Source organism: Ceratotherium simum, chromosome 22 (assembly GCF_057802395.1).
Source record: "Ceratotherium simum simum isolate JZ-2026a chromosome 22, ASM5780239v1, whole genome shotgun sequence".
In the NCBI taxonomy this organism is placed as follows: domain Eukaryota; kingdom Metazoa; phylum Chordata; class Mammalia; order Perissodactyla; family Rhinocerotidae; genus Ceratotherium; species Ceratotherium simum.
The window spans coordinates 34,486,394-34,499,327 of NC_141921.1; the positions used below are offsets into that span (position 1 = coordinate 34,486,394).

The following is a 12,934-nucleotide window of genomic DNA, read 5'->3' on the forward strand; positions in this document are numbered from 1 at the left end:
CAAGTTCAGTGCTTAAGGTCCCCTCGGTCACCCAAGCTATAAGAACCTGGTATGAAGGCCAGTCTAACATGAGATCTTTCCCCCCCCATTCTCTTTCTGTTACTCTGTTCAGGGCTAAGGAATTTTCTTTGTGGTTTCCTGAGGTTGGGGAGATGGAGAGGCTGTTTCTGGTTCACCTTTACATGGAATAATTGGGAGAGTGCAGTGTGGTAGAAAGAACAGTGGGTGGGTGAGTCCAGGTAAGCCCTAAAATATGGAGTGTGGAGATGCCCACCAGGTGGGGACAGCCTGGGCTGTCTGATATTACTATTTTGTTCTTTTAGTAATTAACCTGGAAATGATAACATGTACACCGAACTCTAGAGTTAATATCTTTACCCTCTAAAAACAGTACAAGGACCTCAAACCACTAAGAAATCGATTTTCTCCTAAATTGTTATTATTTTTCATATATATTTTAGTTATTTTTTTAAAAAAAAAAAAGGAACTCATAGGATGCTTTATTATTATGCTTTATTATTTATTTGTAGGACTACTGGTATTTAGTTTACCCACCTCCTTTGTTTATCATTCGTTTTTGCATTCTAGACCTTCTATCTGGAATCATTTTTTTATATTGAATTAGAGCTTATAAAATTAGTAAGGGTCTGTTGGCGACAAATTATTTTCACAGATCATTGTCTGAAAATGTATATATTTTTGTTCTTGTTGTGAAATTTATTTTCTCTAAGTAGGGACATTTTCGCTTAGTACCTTCAAGATTCTGTTGTCTTAGGACTTCAGTTGTTGCTGTGGAGAAATTAGTTGCAGTCTAATTCTTCTTTCTTTACAAGTAGCCTGTTTTATTTTGTCTGATTTTAAGATTTTTTCTTTGGTTTTCGTATTCTGCCATGTCACTATGACCAGTTTGGGTTGGGTTTTTAATACATTTATCCTCCCTACTAGGGCATTCAAAAATTTCTCAATCGTTATCTCTCTGTTTTTTTTTCCTGAGGAAGATTAGCCCTGAGCTAACGTCTGTGCCAGTCTTCCTCTATTTTGTACGTGGGTCACCACCACAGCATGGCTGCCGAGTGGTGTAGGTCTGCGCCCAGGATCCGAACCTGCGAACCCAGGCTGCCAAAGCGGACTGTGCCAAACTTAACCATTTCGCCACAAGGCTGACCCCTCAACCATTATCTCTTAAAATTTTTTCTCTTCTCCATTTATTTTTCTTCTGGAATTCTATTAGATGTGTGTTAAGACTTGCTCACTCTGCCCTCAATGTCTCCTACTTCTTTATTGCTTTGTCCTGCGTTCTGCATAATTTCTTCAACTCTGCCTTCTACTTTATTGATTCTTTATTCAGGTGAAGCTAAGCTGCTGTTAGGCCTTCCTGTAGTTTTGTTTGACTTTTGGTTATTGTAATTGTCAGTTCTAGAAGCTCAGCTTGGTTCTTTATCATATCTGATTTTCATTTTCACAATCTTATTCCTTACTTTTAATTTTAATTGCATCATTTATTTCTTTAAATACACTTAACATTACAGTTATTTTTGCTTTTCCCAGTAACAGATGAAAATCCTTATGGGTTTTGTTTTGCTCTGTGTTGTGTTTGCTGCCTCTCAGTTATAGTGACTTGTTTCCTTTTGTGGGGGGTGTGTGTGTGTGAGTGAGTGTGAGAGAGAGATACTGAATTCACATTCCTTAAAACTGTCACTCATCCCAGGACCACATTTAACTAGACATTTGGCTCGAGGTTTTTCTGACTTCCTACGTAGTGTGAATTCTTGGTAGAAATATTCCTGAGGGCTAGCTTCTTAAGAACTTGCAATGGAGATTTGGGTTTCTTCTCACCCCCAAGTGTCAAAGTAAGGATAAGGCAGATAATTTTTTTCCTACTATTTCCTGTGCAGGGCAGTTTCGTTTCTTCTTATGTCTTTTTTTTTTTTTTTTTTTTTTTTTGGAGGAAGATCAGCCCTGAGCTAACATCCATGCCAATCCTCCTCTTTTTTTTTTTTTTTTTTGGCTCAGGAATACCGGCCCTGAGCTAACATCTATTGCCAATCCTCCTCCTTTTTTTCTCTTTTTCTTCCCAAGGCCTCAGTAGATAGTTGTATGTCATAGTTGCACATCTTCCTAGTTGCTGTATGTGGGACGCCGCCTCAGCATGGCCGGACAAGCAGTGCATCAGTGCGCGCCCGGGATCCTAACCCGGGCCGCCAGTAGTGGAGTGCAAGCACTTAACCGCTAAGCCACGGGGCCAGCCCCTCTTCTTATGTCTTAAACTGAAGGACCCTGGTTTCACGATGGGAGTCCTCTGCTAGACTGCCCACCTTTTATGAACCTTTGCTTTTATCTCTGGTCCCATAAGCCTCTTCGATGTAAAAAAAAAAAAACAAAGTTCAAGTTGATCGAGATTCACCTAATACTCTCGGGAGGAAATTGTTTTCATTATTCTTACTTCCCTAGCTTCCTGCCTTCACATAGTATTTGGCTTCTGAGAATTCTTATTTTCTTGTCAGCTAATGAATGTATTTTAAAAGATTTAAAATATTTCTATCTTACCCAGTATTTTAAATTATTTTCAGCTCGGCTGGGTTAGGTGGGTTTTGGTCTAGGTATTAATATGCATTACTGTGTCCCCCACTGAGCTACAAGAATGCCAGGACTTTGTCCTTTCAGTCAACGGCTGTATCCTCTGTGCCTAAAACAGTGTCTAGCATGTTTATTATTTCTTTAACGAGTGATTGGCTAAAACTCACTCCTTCCAGTTTTAAGGAAGTAATAGTGGTGACACAGTCAAAGACATGTGCAAAGATTTTTTACTACAAAGATTATAATTATTGTTTATAATGGCCCTAAAATGCTACCATTTTAAATGTCCAGCAATATGGGAGTGGTTCAATGTATTTTGGTACTTGTGTATAGTCATTATAAATAATTTTTGCAAGAATATTTAATGACGTAGAAAGATATTTATGATAAATTTGTCAGAAAAACTGCAGGTTTCAATATTAATAGTGGTTATGTCTATTGTAGGATCGCTAATGAATTTTTTGTTTTCTAATTTTTTTTTTTTTTTTTTGTGAGGAGGACCAGCCCTGAGCTAACATCCAATGCCAGTCCTCTTTTTTTGCTGAGGAAGACTGGCCCTAGGCTAATGTCCATGCCCATCTTCCTCTACTTTATATGGGACCTCGCCACAGCATGGCTTAACAAGCGGTGCGTTGGTACGCACCCGGGATCCGAACCGGCAGAACCACAGGCCACCGCAGCGGAGCGCACGCACTTAACCGCTTGCGCCACCGGGCTGGCCCCTGTTTTCTAATTTTTAATAACAAAACATGTAGTAGAAGTGATCTTTTCCAACATGTATATAATTTCCTCCCTATAATTGGTTTCAGTTTGGAAGATTTTTTTCAAAATTTAAAATATTTTATCTTAAAATATAAATGTTCATTCATTTGCTAATATTTCGATGTACGGGTAAAGCCTTCTCTTCTTGCCTAAAGCACGTGCATAATATATAGGCTGTGATTTGCAGGGTTTTTTTAATTTAAGGTGGAAGAGGAACTTAAACCACTTATGAAGAAATCTGAGTGTAGAATCATTGTAGATTTTTAATGTTTTCTTCTCTGTCGTTTCCAATTGTCTTGACTACGCCTATTTTGAAAGCACTTTTTCTCAATGACTTCCAATTTTTTCTAAAACATTTTTCTTTTTTCTAGAAACAATACCTATTAGTTTTGCACTCATATCTCATTAGTTTGCATAATTAATTTTTGTAATAAGTTGGAGAATCTTAAGTTGATTCCTGGGAAACGTATGGCTCAGTTTATGCAGAGGGGCAAAGTATGCTGCAGAGGAGCTTCATAACCCCAGCGAATGTCCAGGATGCCGCGCTTTTCATCCGTATATTTTGCAGAAGGAATGGGGAGTTAATACAGTGAGCTGCTTAAGACAAAGTCTACTACGTTTTCTAAGACCTAATTGTTTTTTTTTTTATCTTAGGTGGTATGTTTTAAATTCTATCAGATGCAAAAAGAGTTGTAATTACTGCAATTCAGGCTCAGGATATAAGAAGAAATACTGTTAATCAGAACGTCTTTCCCTTTCTCCCTCTCTCCTTCTCTAGGTGGGTCCTATGTGTATGAGCTCAGTGCAGTTCTCATACACAGAGGAGTGAGTGCCTATTCTGGCCACTACATTGCCCATGTGAAAGATCCACAGTCCGGTGAATGGTATAAGTTTAATGACGAAGACATAGAAAAGATGGAGGGGAAGAAATTACAACTAGGGATTGAGGAAGATCTAGGTAAAACCTTTAAGTTGTGAGTGCCCTTTTAAAATATAAATTTTTTTTTTACTGGAAATATTTGTGATAAGTTGTTATGGCCCAGGATTGTTATGGATTGTCAAGGATATTTGCATTTCTTAAACACACATAAAATCTCTGAACATCTTTTATTAGCAATGCTGAATTTTTAAAAAAATGATTTTTGCTCCAGAGATCATTTCCATAGTGTCGTGTTTTCAGTGCAGTTTGAAGGCAAATATTTAATTTTCAATTATCAGGTTAATTGTGGGTGGGGATGGGAGAGGATAGTGAGTATTAAGCTAAAAATGATGAACAGTAGATTTAATACAGTAAGATTTGTAGTCCTTTTCTCTGGGTCGGGAATTTTATTTTGGGATAATAACGGTAGCAGGGGAACTTTACTCCAAGAACAGTGTCTACGCCTCCCTGTTAAGTGTCTTATCCCAACCCTGGAGCATGGAGCAGTGCGTGTGGGGGGTAAGCTGCTCGCTGCTCTGTGGTGATGAGGTCTGCCATAAACAGTACTTCATATCGGATCCTAGTATGTAGGTCTCATCACCTCGTTTTCCTGGGCCAAAACACCCACTCATTCCCTAAAAGAGTGAACATTTCTTCTAGTAGGAGCCATCTTGGCTGAGGTTTTGATCCCTTTCTTACCACGTTTGTCATTTTTGGGTGAGCTTCTGACTATGGGATAAATAAGAGAAAAGAAATGGGAATAGGTGTATGTCTTCTGCCACTGTTCGTTCCTAATGGATCAGAACCACTTTTCCAAGGTGTCCGACAGGAAGGAGCGTGGCGATTGGAACTGACCTTCAAAGGCATTTGGGTAATCTTTCTGCAGATACTCATGTGGTGACTATATGCTTGTAATTTGGAGAAGTATTTTCTATTTTTAAATCACATTTAGTTGTTTATAGATATTCAGCAATCTTGTTCTCACTTTAAGTAATACTCAAGATCTTAACATTTGCTTATATGTTTTCTTATTGTGATACTCTTACTAGAAACGAAATTGACATGTAGCTTTAAATTGAATAATTTTTGTTTCGTTTGACTGTTCTTTACTCATGTTTGTTTGATCTATCTTATTTTTAGTCAGAGAATTCTAGGATTAAAAGCATTGTTAATGTGGTGCTATCCTCTACATATAGGAAGTCCTAACTTCTAAAACTGTTCAGGAGAAAGAGACTCTGCACCTATCAGGATCCCATTTCCAGTGTTTTAATATCTCTCCCTGTTACATGCGACTTACAGTGCAGCTTTCATCTGTTGTTTTCTTTTTATCAAAAATAGCAGCTACTCGTTCATTAAATTCCACTAGTCATTCATCACCGTATTCTATCATGAATTTTTATGAATCATTTTATATTCGATCTTATACAGAATAATGAACATCTTAATCTTAATTCTTTTCAGTTAGAAATGACCAGCCTTCTCTTCCCTGTACATCCTGAGATTTTTAATTCCCCATGACAGTGGTCTTCAGACTTTTTTGTTCCTATATTCTCTATAAGAATAGTGAGCAACTTTGTATTCCTTTGTTAATTTTATTTTATTTTGCTTTATTTTTATGAGGAAGGTTGGCCCTGAGGTAACATCTATTGCCAGTCTTCCTCTTTTTTGCTTGTGGAAGAGTATTGCTGAGCTAACATCTGTGCTAATCTTCCTCTATTTTATGTGGGATGCCTCCATAGCGTGGCTTGATGAGCGGTGCATAGGTCCGCACTGGGATCCAAACCTGCGAACTCTGGGCTGCAAAAGCGAAGCATGCACACTTAACCACTATGTCACCAGGCCAGCCCCCCGTTGCTCCTTTTATTTATTTATTTATTTTTTTTAATTTTATTTATTTATTTTTTTCCCCCAAAGCCCCAGTAGATAGTTGTATGTCATAGCTGCACATCCTTCTAGTTGCTGTATGTGGGACACGGCCTCAGCATGGCCGGAGAAGCGGTGCGTTGGTGCGCGCCCGGGATCTGAACCCGGGCCGCCAGCATCGGAGCACGCGCACTTAACCGCTAAGCCACGGGGCCGGCCCATGTTGCTCCTTTTAAAATCCAGCAGTTTTCATCATAAATTTAAGTAGTTCCAAATAACGTAATTTCTGACATATTATAAATATTGAAACTTAAACTGCAACATCACTCTTTTAAGAGTATCCAAATGAAATTAAGTAACAGAGATTCAACACCCACATCATTCTTTTCAAAGATACATGAACTGGTGTTTTTTTTTTTTATAGCAGGACATTTTTAATATTCCCTTTTCTCCTGTACTAGTATTTCCATTACCTTGACCCTACAGAATTTTATTTTAATGGAATATACTAAGTTTTCTGTAACCATAAAGCTCTAAATAGTTTAAAAGTTATGGATTGAGCTTTTTTTCCTTTTGCTGAGGAAGATTGGCCCTGGGCTAACATCTGTGCCCATCTTACTCTACTTTATATGAGGGATGCCTGCCACAGCATGGCTTGATAAGCGGTGCATAGGTCCGTACCCAGGATCCGAACCTGCGAACCCCGGGCCACTGAAGTGGAGCATGCAAACTTAACCACTATGCCACCGGGCTGGCCCCAGGATTGAGCTTTTTTAAAAATTATAAATATCACTGTATAATTGAGCAAACCAATATAAGTATATTATAAATTTTGAATTAAACACAAAATTTTACTGTAAATACATCTTCTAATGACATGGATGAGACTTTTTTTTGTCACTGGGTGAGAGGTTATATCTTATTTTTTTGTAAAGTGGCAGATAGATGACTGAGGAAGGAAAGATGGAAACCATCAATGGAACTTCAACTTTGAGGTATATCAATTTTAGAAAAGTGCACAGTGAACTGAGGATCTGGTATTGATTCCTCAGAACTATCCCTGACCACACACTCCTTGGAAGGTTACCCTGGGATGCTCAAACCCAATTTGAAGATCACTTTCATTTACTTGCCATGTAAAACACTTAATAATGTTCCCTACTTGCTACTGAATTCATAGAGACTAGTGGCTAATCTTTCTACTCCTTAGCATTTCATTTCACTTTTTTGAACGTGCCATTTTATTTCTTTGGGCAGTTAAATTAAGTTTGAATTTATTTTTATAATTTAAAACCAACATCAAAATAAACCTATAGTAGCAGTACTTTTGTTTGTTCCAGGTTTGTCCTCATGAAATGTAGTACTTTCTTATCATCTTTTAAAAATGGACCATGGCAGTCAGCGGGGTGGGTATAAACTTGTTTAAATATTCAAACATCCAAAGAATCTGCTCAATTTGTATTGCAATTTAATGTTTTAGATCCATGTGAAAGTATCTGGAGTGTATATTTTAGCAATTGTTTTCTCTGGCCCCCCTCCTTCCCCTCCCCTGCAAAAGAATGAACAGATTAGGCATTCTAATTTAGTTATCTTTTGATTTCTCTACCTCAGCAGAACCTTCTAAGTCCCAGACACGTAAACCCAAGTGTGGCAAAGGAACTCACTGCTCCCGAAATGCGTACATGTTGGTTTATAGACTACAAACTCAAGAAAAGCCCAACACAACTGTGCAGGTACCAGGTAAGCAATTTTCCAGGATTATATAAGGCAAATATTTTAGAATACCGTGCTTCAAATGTCGATGACAAGAATAGATTGCTTTTATTTATCATGAGAGGGTGATTGCATGTGGTAAATGTTGCTAAAGGTAGATATAATCACAAATTTGCTTTAAAGTAGTGAGTTTTCTAAATAAAAGAGCTTTTAACAGAATTATTCCACTGACACCCCCCCCACAAAGAAAAGTAAAAGCAATTAAAAAGATTTGCTGTAGGTAATCAACACAATTAATCAAGGTAATCAATCCCATAAGGAATCAGTGTTTTTAAAGGGCAGTTTAGTTTCATTTTGTTCAGTTTGTAAAACACTCGTGGGTTTTAGCCAGTTATTTATAAATTTTCTTTTTTTTTTTTTTTTGGTGAGGAAGATTGGCCCTGAGCTAACATCTGTGCCATTCTTCCTCTGTTTTGTATATGGGATGCCGCCACAGCATGGCTTGATGAGTGGTGGTGTGTAGGTCTGCACCCGGGATCTGAACCTGCGAACCCCGGGCCACCGAAGCGGAGCACACGAACTTAACCACTACACCACCAAGCTGCACCCCTGCCCCCCCCTTTTTTTTTTTTTTAAACTTTTTAAGGAACTGAGGGCAGTCTTTAGGTGTCATTTTACCTAAGAGTGTTCTGTGCTCTTTGGCACCATCTATTTTGGAGTGCTGTTTCTGAGCCAATTTGATGATTCCAGTTGCCTGATGATGTCATGGAGAACCAGGTGGGGGGAGTCACCTGGTATGATTCCAGTTGCTGTCTTCAGGTTTACTTCTGCCTTCAGGTTGGAGGTCTCTAACAGAAAGGGAGACCACAGTAGGAAGTTGCCCCCAAAATCTTAGCCAGTATTTGATATAATTTAGAGATAAGCATGGTTCTTGTCTTTGAAAACAGGATAAAGTTGTTTTTTGTCTTGCTGTTTTAAACAGCGTTTCTTCAAGAGCTGGTAGATCGGGATAACTCCAAGTTTGAGGAGTGGTGTATTGAAATGGCCGAGATGCGTAAGCAAAGCGTGGATAAAGGAAAAGCAAAGCACGAAGAGGTTAAGGAGCTGTACCAAAGGTTACCTGCTGGAGCTGGTCTGTAAGATATTCTGGGACAGCACTGTTACCATTAAGTGCCTTGTTTCTTTCATGTTCACAAGTGTATATGAACAGACTTTTCCCTACCGTTGCTTATGACCCACTTATGCCAGCTCACGTGCTATAAAATTACTATGTAAACCAGCAATAACTTGATCTGTAGCGGTCCATATACTTCTCGTTATCATGTAATTTTAAAACTGGGAAGCTCTTAATAAGTTATAAACTTGAGGTCAGCTCTCTGCATATATGACTCTTGTAGATATTTCTATTTTGTGAGATATTAACTTGTTCTTAAGGAAAAATCTGATTGGGTTACTATGGAAGCAACTTGCCTGTTCTGTTTCCTTGCATACTTTGTGCACTAACAGTATTACCAGGCATTCTTTTATATGAGTACTATTTTTTATGATACTGTTAGACTAATTTGAAATTTAATATCAAATATTATGCTAAGAATAGGAAAGCTTTCTGCTGACCTTTAACTTCTTAAGAATTATCTCACATAATCTAGCTTATCCCTTTACTGTATATGTTTATTCAAGTTTACCTAGTGACTCCAAAAGGAAACCTCAGCTTTTTAAGGCTGGTGTGCCATTTGTAACCATCTGTTGTCTTTTTTTTTTTTTTAAAGATTTTATTTATTTATTTATTTTCCCCCCAAAGCCCCAGTAGATAGTTGTATGTCATAGGTGCACATCCTTCTAGTTGCTGTATGGGGGACGTGGCCTCAGCATGGCCGGAGAGGCGGTGCGTCGGTGCGCGCCCGGGATCCGAACCCGGGCCGCCAGCAGCGGAGAGCGCGCACTTAACCGCCAAGCCACGGGGCCGGCCCAAACGATCTGTTGTCTTTGTCATTTCATAGACATGAATTCCCCATACCCAATTCCTACTTAAAGAAGGGAGGCAATTTAATCCTAATTTTAGAAAATAAATACTCAAGCCTAATTGTACTTGTGGTTTTGTCTTTTTGATATCTTAATTTTCCATTGGTATAAGCTTAGACAAAAGATGAATATAAATTGCTAAGAATAGCTCTTAGAAGTTCTTTCTAAACTACATCTTAATTTGTTCTGACCTTTCTTTGTAGCCTGTTACTCTCACTCTGTCCCAAGGGTCAGGATTGACCTAAAGAATTAGACTGACCTTAATTTTACTGGAAATGAACATACGATTCAAATCTCTAAATTTGTTCAAAGGAGTTGGGACCTAGAAATCGATTTTTTGAACTTTGATACTCAGTTTCCTGTGTTCACTGGACAAGAGAAGGGGACTTACTGGGTCTAAAGTAAAATGCTCTTTTGAACCACTCTTGAAAACTTTAAAACCATTCTTTAAAACTCTGTTCCAGAGATGCTGAGTTAACACATACTTATGCTTCTCTTGGCTGTTTTCATTCAGTCTATAAGAACCTGTGCTTATGTTCTTGGTAAAAGAATTATACCAATTATGAGCTTTATGATTTTTTTCCCATTTGCAGTAAACTTACATAGTAGAAAAGTCCATGTTGTCCTAAAATGTTGTCAAATCCCAAAGCTCATGACCTTGGTTTTGTGCTGCCCACTGAAGTCTTTTGTTATGCATTTTCTAAATCTTACCTTTGCTTGTGAACATATTTAAAGAAGAGTCACTTATCCCAAAATATAAGCCTTTGGCCCTTTTTATTTAAATGTAAATAAATTATCTCTAAATAATCTTAAATTGTCTCTAGATAAAGTGTTTCAAATATTTTTCATGCAACAGTCTTTCTAAACTTTGTAACTTTCCAAAAGAAAATTCCTTGTGTTCAAAAAGCAGGCATTTAAAAAAAAATTATAAATAACTTTGAACCAAAATGTACATTTCCCTTTGGCCGATATTTTAACAATTGTTTTCGCAGTTTGTCAAATGCCGAGATTTTATGCAGTCTGTTATCTCCAACTTGATAATTGGAGGGAGTTCTCATTCCCCTTTAATAGTTGGTTTTCCATGCCTTTGGAAGGCGATGCTTAGGTAGTTTACTGAATCACAAATAACAGAAAACATCTTGGAGAACCTGTCACGAGTCTTTCTCGGGTGCAGAAACATCTGTAGCGTAAAAACTTTCGACAGGCAGAATCTGCCTTAACTATTGAGACCTGTGCTAGACCCTGATTCTCAGGGAAGCTGGCAGAGATCGAACCAACTCTTTATAGTGACGGAGATTGAAAATGAAAAGAAAGACCTCTGTGACTACAGTCACTCTTCCTTCCGTGGATCCTCCAGCACACTAAAATTGGCACCCCAAATCTGGAAGACTGGCTGAGTTAATAAGTATGTATTACATCAGAATTATAGGCCCAGTCTCTGCTTTCTTCCTTCCTATTCCTTCTGTAAAATCATACATGATTTTTTAAATCTTCATATCTTACGTTGAGTTCATATTAAACTACTCAAAACCAGAACAGTAAGCTTCCCTCGGAAGTTTTCTGTGGGACTTTAGGGGATAGGAAAGTGTTGTCTTGAACTAACTGCCTTTGAGTCACAGCCTTGTGTAGGTCAGAGTATAGTCACCCTGGGCGCTGACTTTCAGCAGACACCCACCCCTTGGCAAGGAGTGCTTTGTGCGCATTTAGTTTTCCTGATTCCTCTCCTTGGAAGGGGCCCGGTTCTCCCGCCTCATTCTTCAGTTAGCAATGGCAGGTACTGTCCTCTGTACGCCCCTCCCCAGTGGGTGGAGAAACCAGAACTCCTGGCAAATTATTCTTGAATTTTGCTCTGTATCACAATCCCGTTTTCCCTTGTTTGATAGCCTTCAGATGACTAAAAATTTTATATTTGGAAGCTATATTTGGGAAAAGATTAGATATGCTAAGAGTTTCACTTTGCTTTCTTGGATAGGGATCATTTATCTTTGCATTCTTAAGATACCCAGTGTCCTCTCTCCCTGGCAGATTAAACTTGATAAGTGGCAGATGAAATTGGGAGGTATTTTGAATTTAATTAACCATACCATGATATATTGTAAAATGTCACAGCCATGTGTTACCCATACTGAATCCTAAGGTCTCCTCTTTTATATATTATGTGAATGTACAATTAACTTTTCTATATCTCTTTTCTTCCAAAAAGCTCAAAATGCTTCACATATCTTATCTTTTACATTCAACAACATCCTTGTGAGGTAGGTAGAAGGCAGGTATTATTATCTTCATTTTACATATAAAAGACCTGAAGCATTAGAGAGTTTAAGTGACTTGCTCAAGTTCAGTTTCTTGGTGGCAGACCTTGGAGTAGACCTTGGTCTCAGCTTGCAGTCATGAGCTCTTCCTGTGCAACTGTGTTAGAGCTGACCAATCAGAAGGCTCTCAGCTGATGATGTACAGTTTCAGCACAAAGAAGGGATCAATAATTCCAAATTTTGTTTTTGTAAAAATTGAAATGTTCTATAATAAACTTAAAATGAGAGTTAGTTTTCTAGACTTGTAATTATCAGGGAAGTATAAAATTGGTCAAAATGGGCTTTGAGTTGAATTGTCTATCCCTCAGATCTCATCAGAAGTAGTACCTAATACAAATATATAAATTCAACCTCTGTATGTTTTCTTCTATGTTTTATGCTGGGACTCACTGGAGATCTTTGTAAGTAATCAAAGCTGGCCCTTTATCTTTAATTTTGGCTTTTAGGGAACTCTGGGACCCTGTTTTCCCAAATTAAAGCTCCTTTTGAGGTGTTTGGTTTTATCTTAATTTTTGCAACTTCAAAATTGATGTAATTCCATTCTAGTGCATTTCATCCTGGAATTTGTTTAAAATAGCTTACTTTCTTGAAATATATAATAATGTAATGAATAGATCATGATATAGATTTGGGTGGGGAAATCAAATACCTTTTAATCGACATCAATATCTTGGATGAAGAAAAGTTCAGTGGTTGAAATGGGCTTGTAGAAGTGCAGTTATAACTGATGAGGTTCATTTCTAACTTAGAACTCAGTCAGGCTTCT

At 38.0% G+C, this 12,934-nt stretch overlaps 1 protein-coding gene across 6 annotated transcripts in view; it reads left to right on the forward strand.

Annotated features, from left to right (window-relative positions):
- USP48 (ubiquitin specific peptidase 48) overlaps positions 1 to 12,934 on the forward strand; it is a 91,984-nt gene that overhangs the window by 43,090 nt on the left and 35,960 nt on the right. For 3 of the 6 annotated variants that reach the window (XM_087446624.1, XM_087446619.1, XM_087446623.1), the window contains exons 9-11: positions 4,118 to 4,297; positions 7,733 to 7,861; positions 8,817 to 8,966. In XM_087446624.1, coding sequence (XP_087302750.1) covers positions 4,118 to 4,297; positions 7,733 to 7,861; positions 8,817 to 8,966 — 459 coding nt within the window. The remainder of the gene's footprint in view (positions 1 to 4,117; positions 4,298 to 7,732; positions 7,862 to 8,816; positions 8,967 to 12,934) is intronic. The other 3 variants (XM_087446620.1, XM_087446621.1, XM_087446622.1) reach the window with 3 other exon arrangements.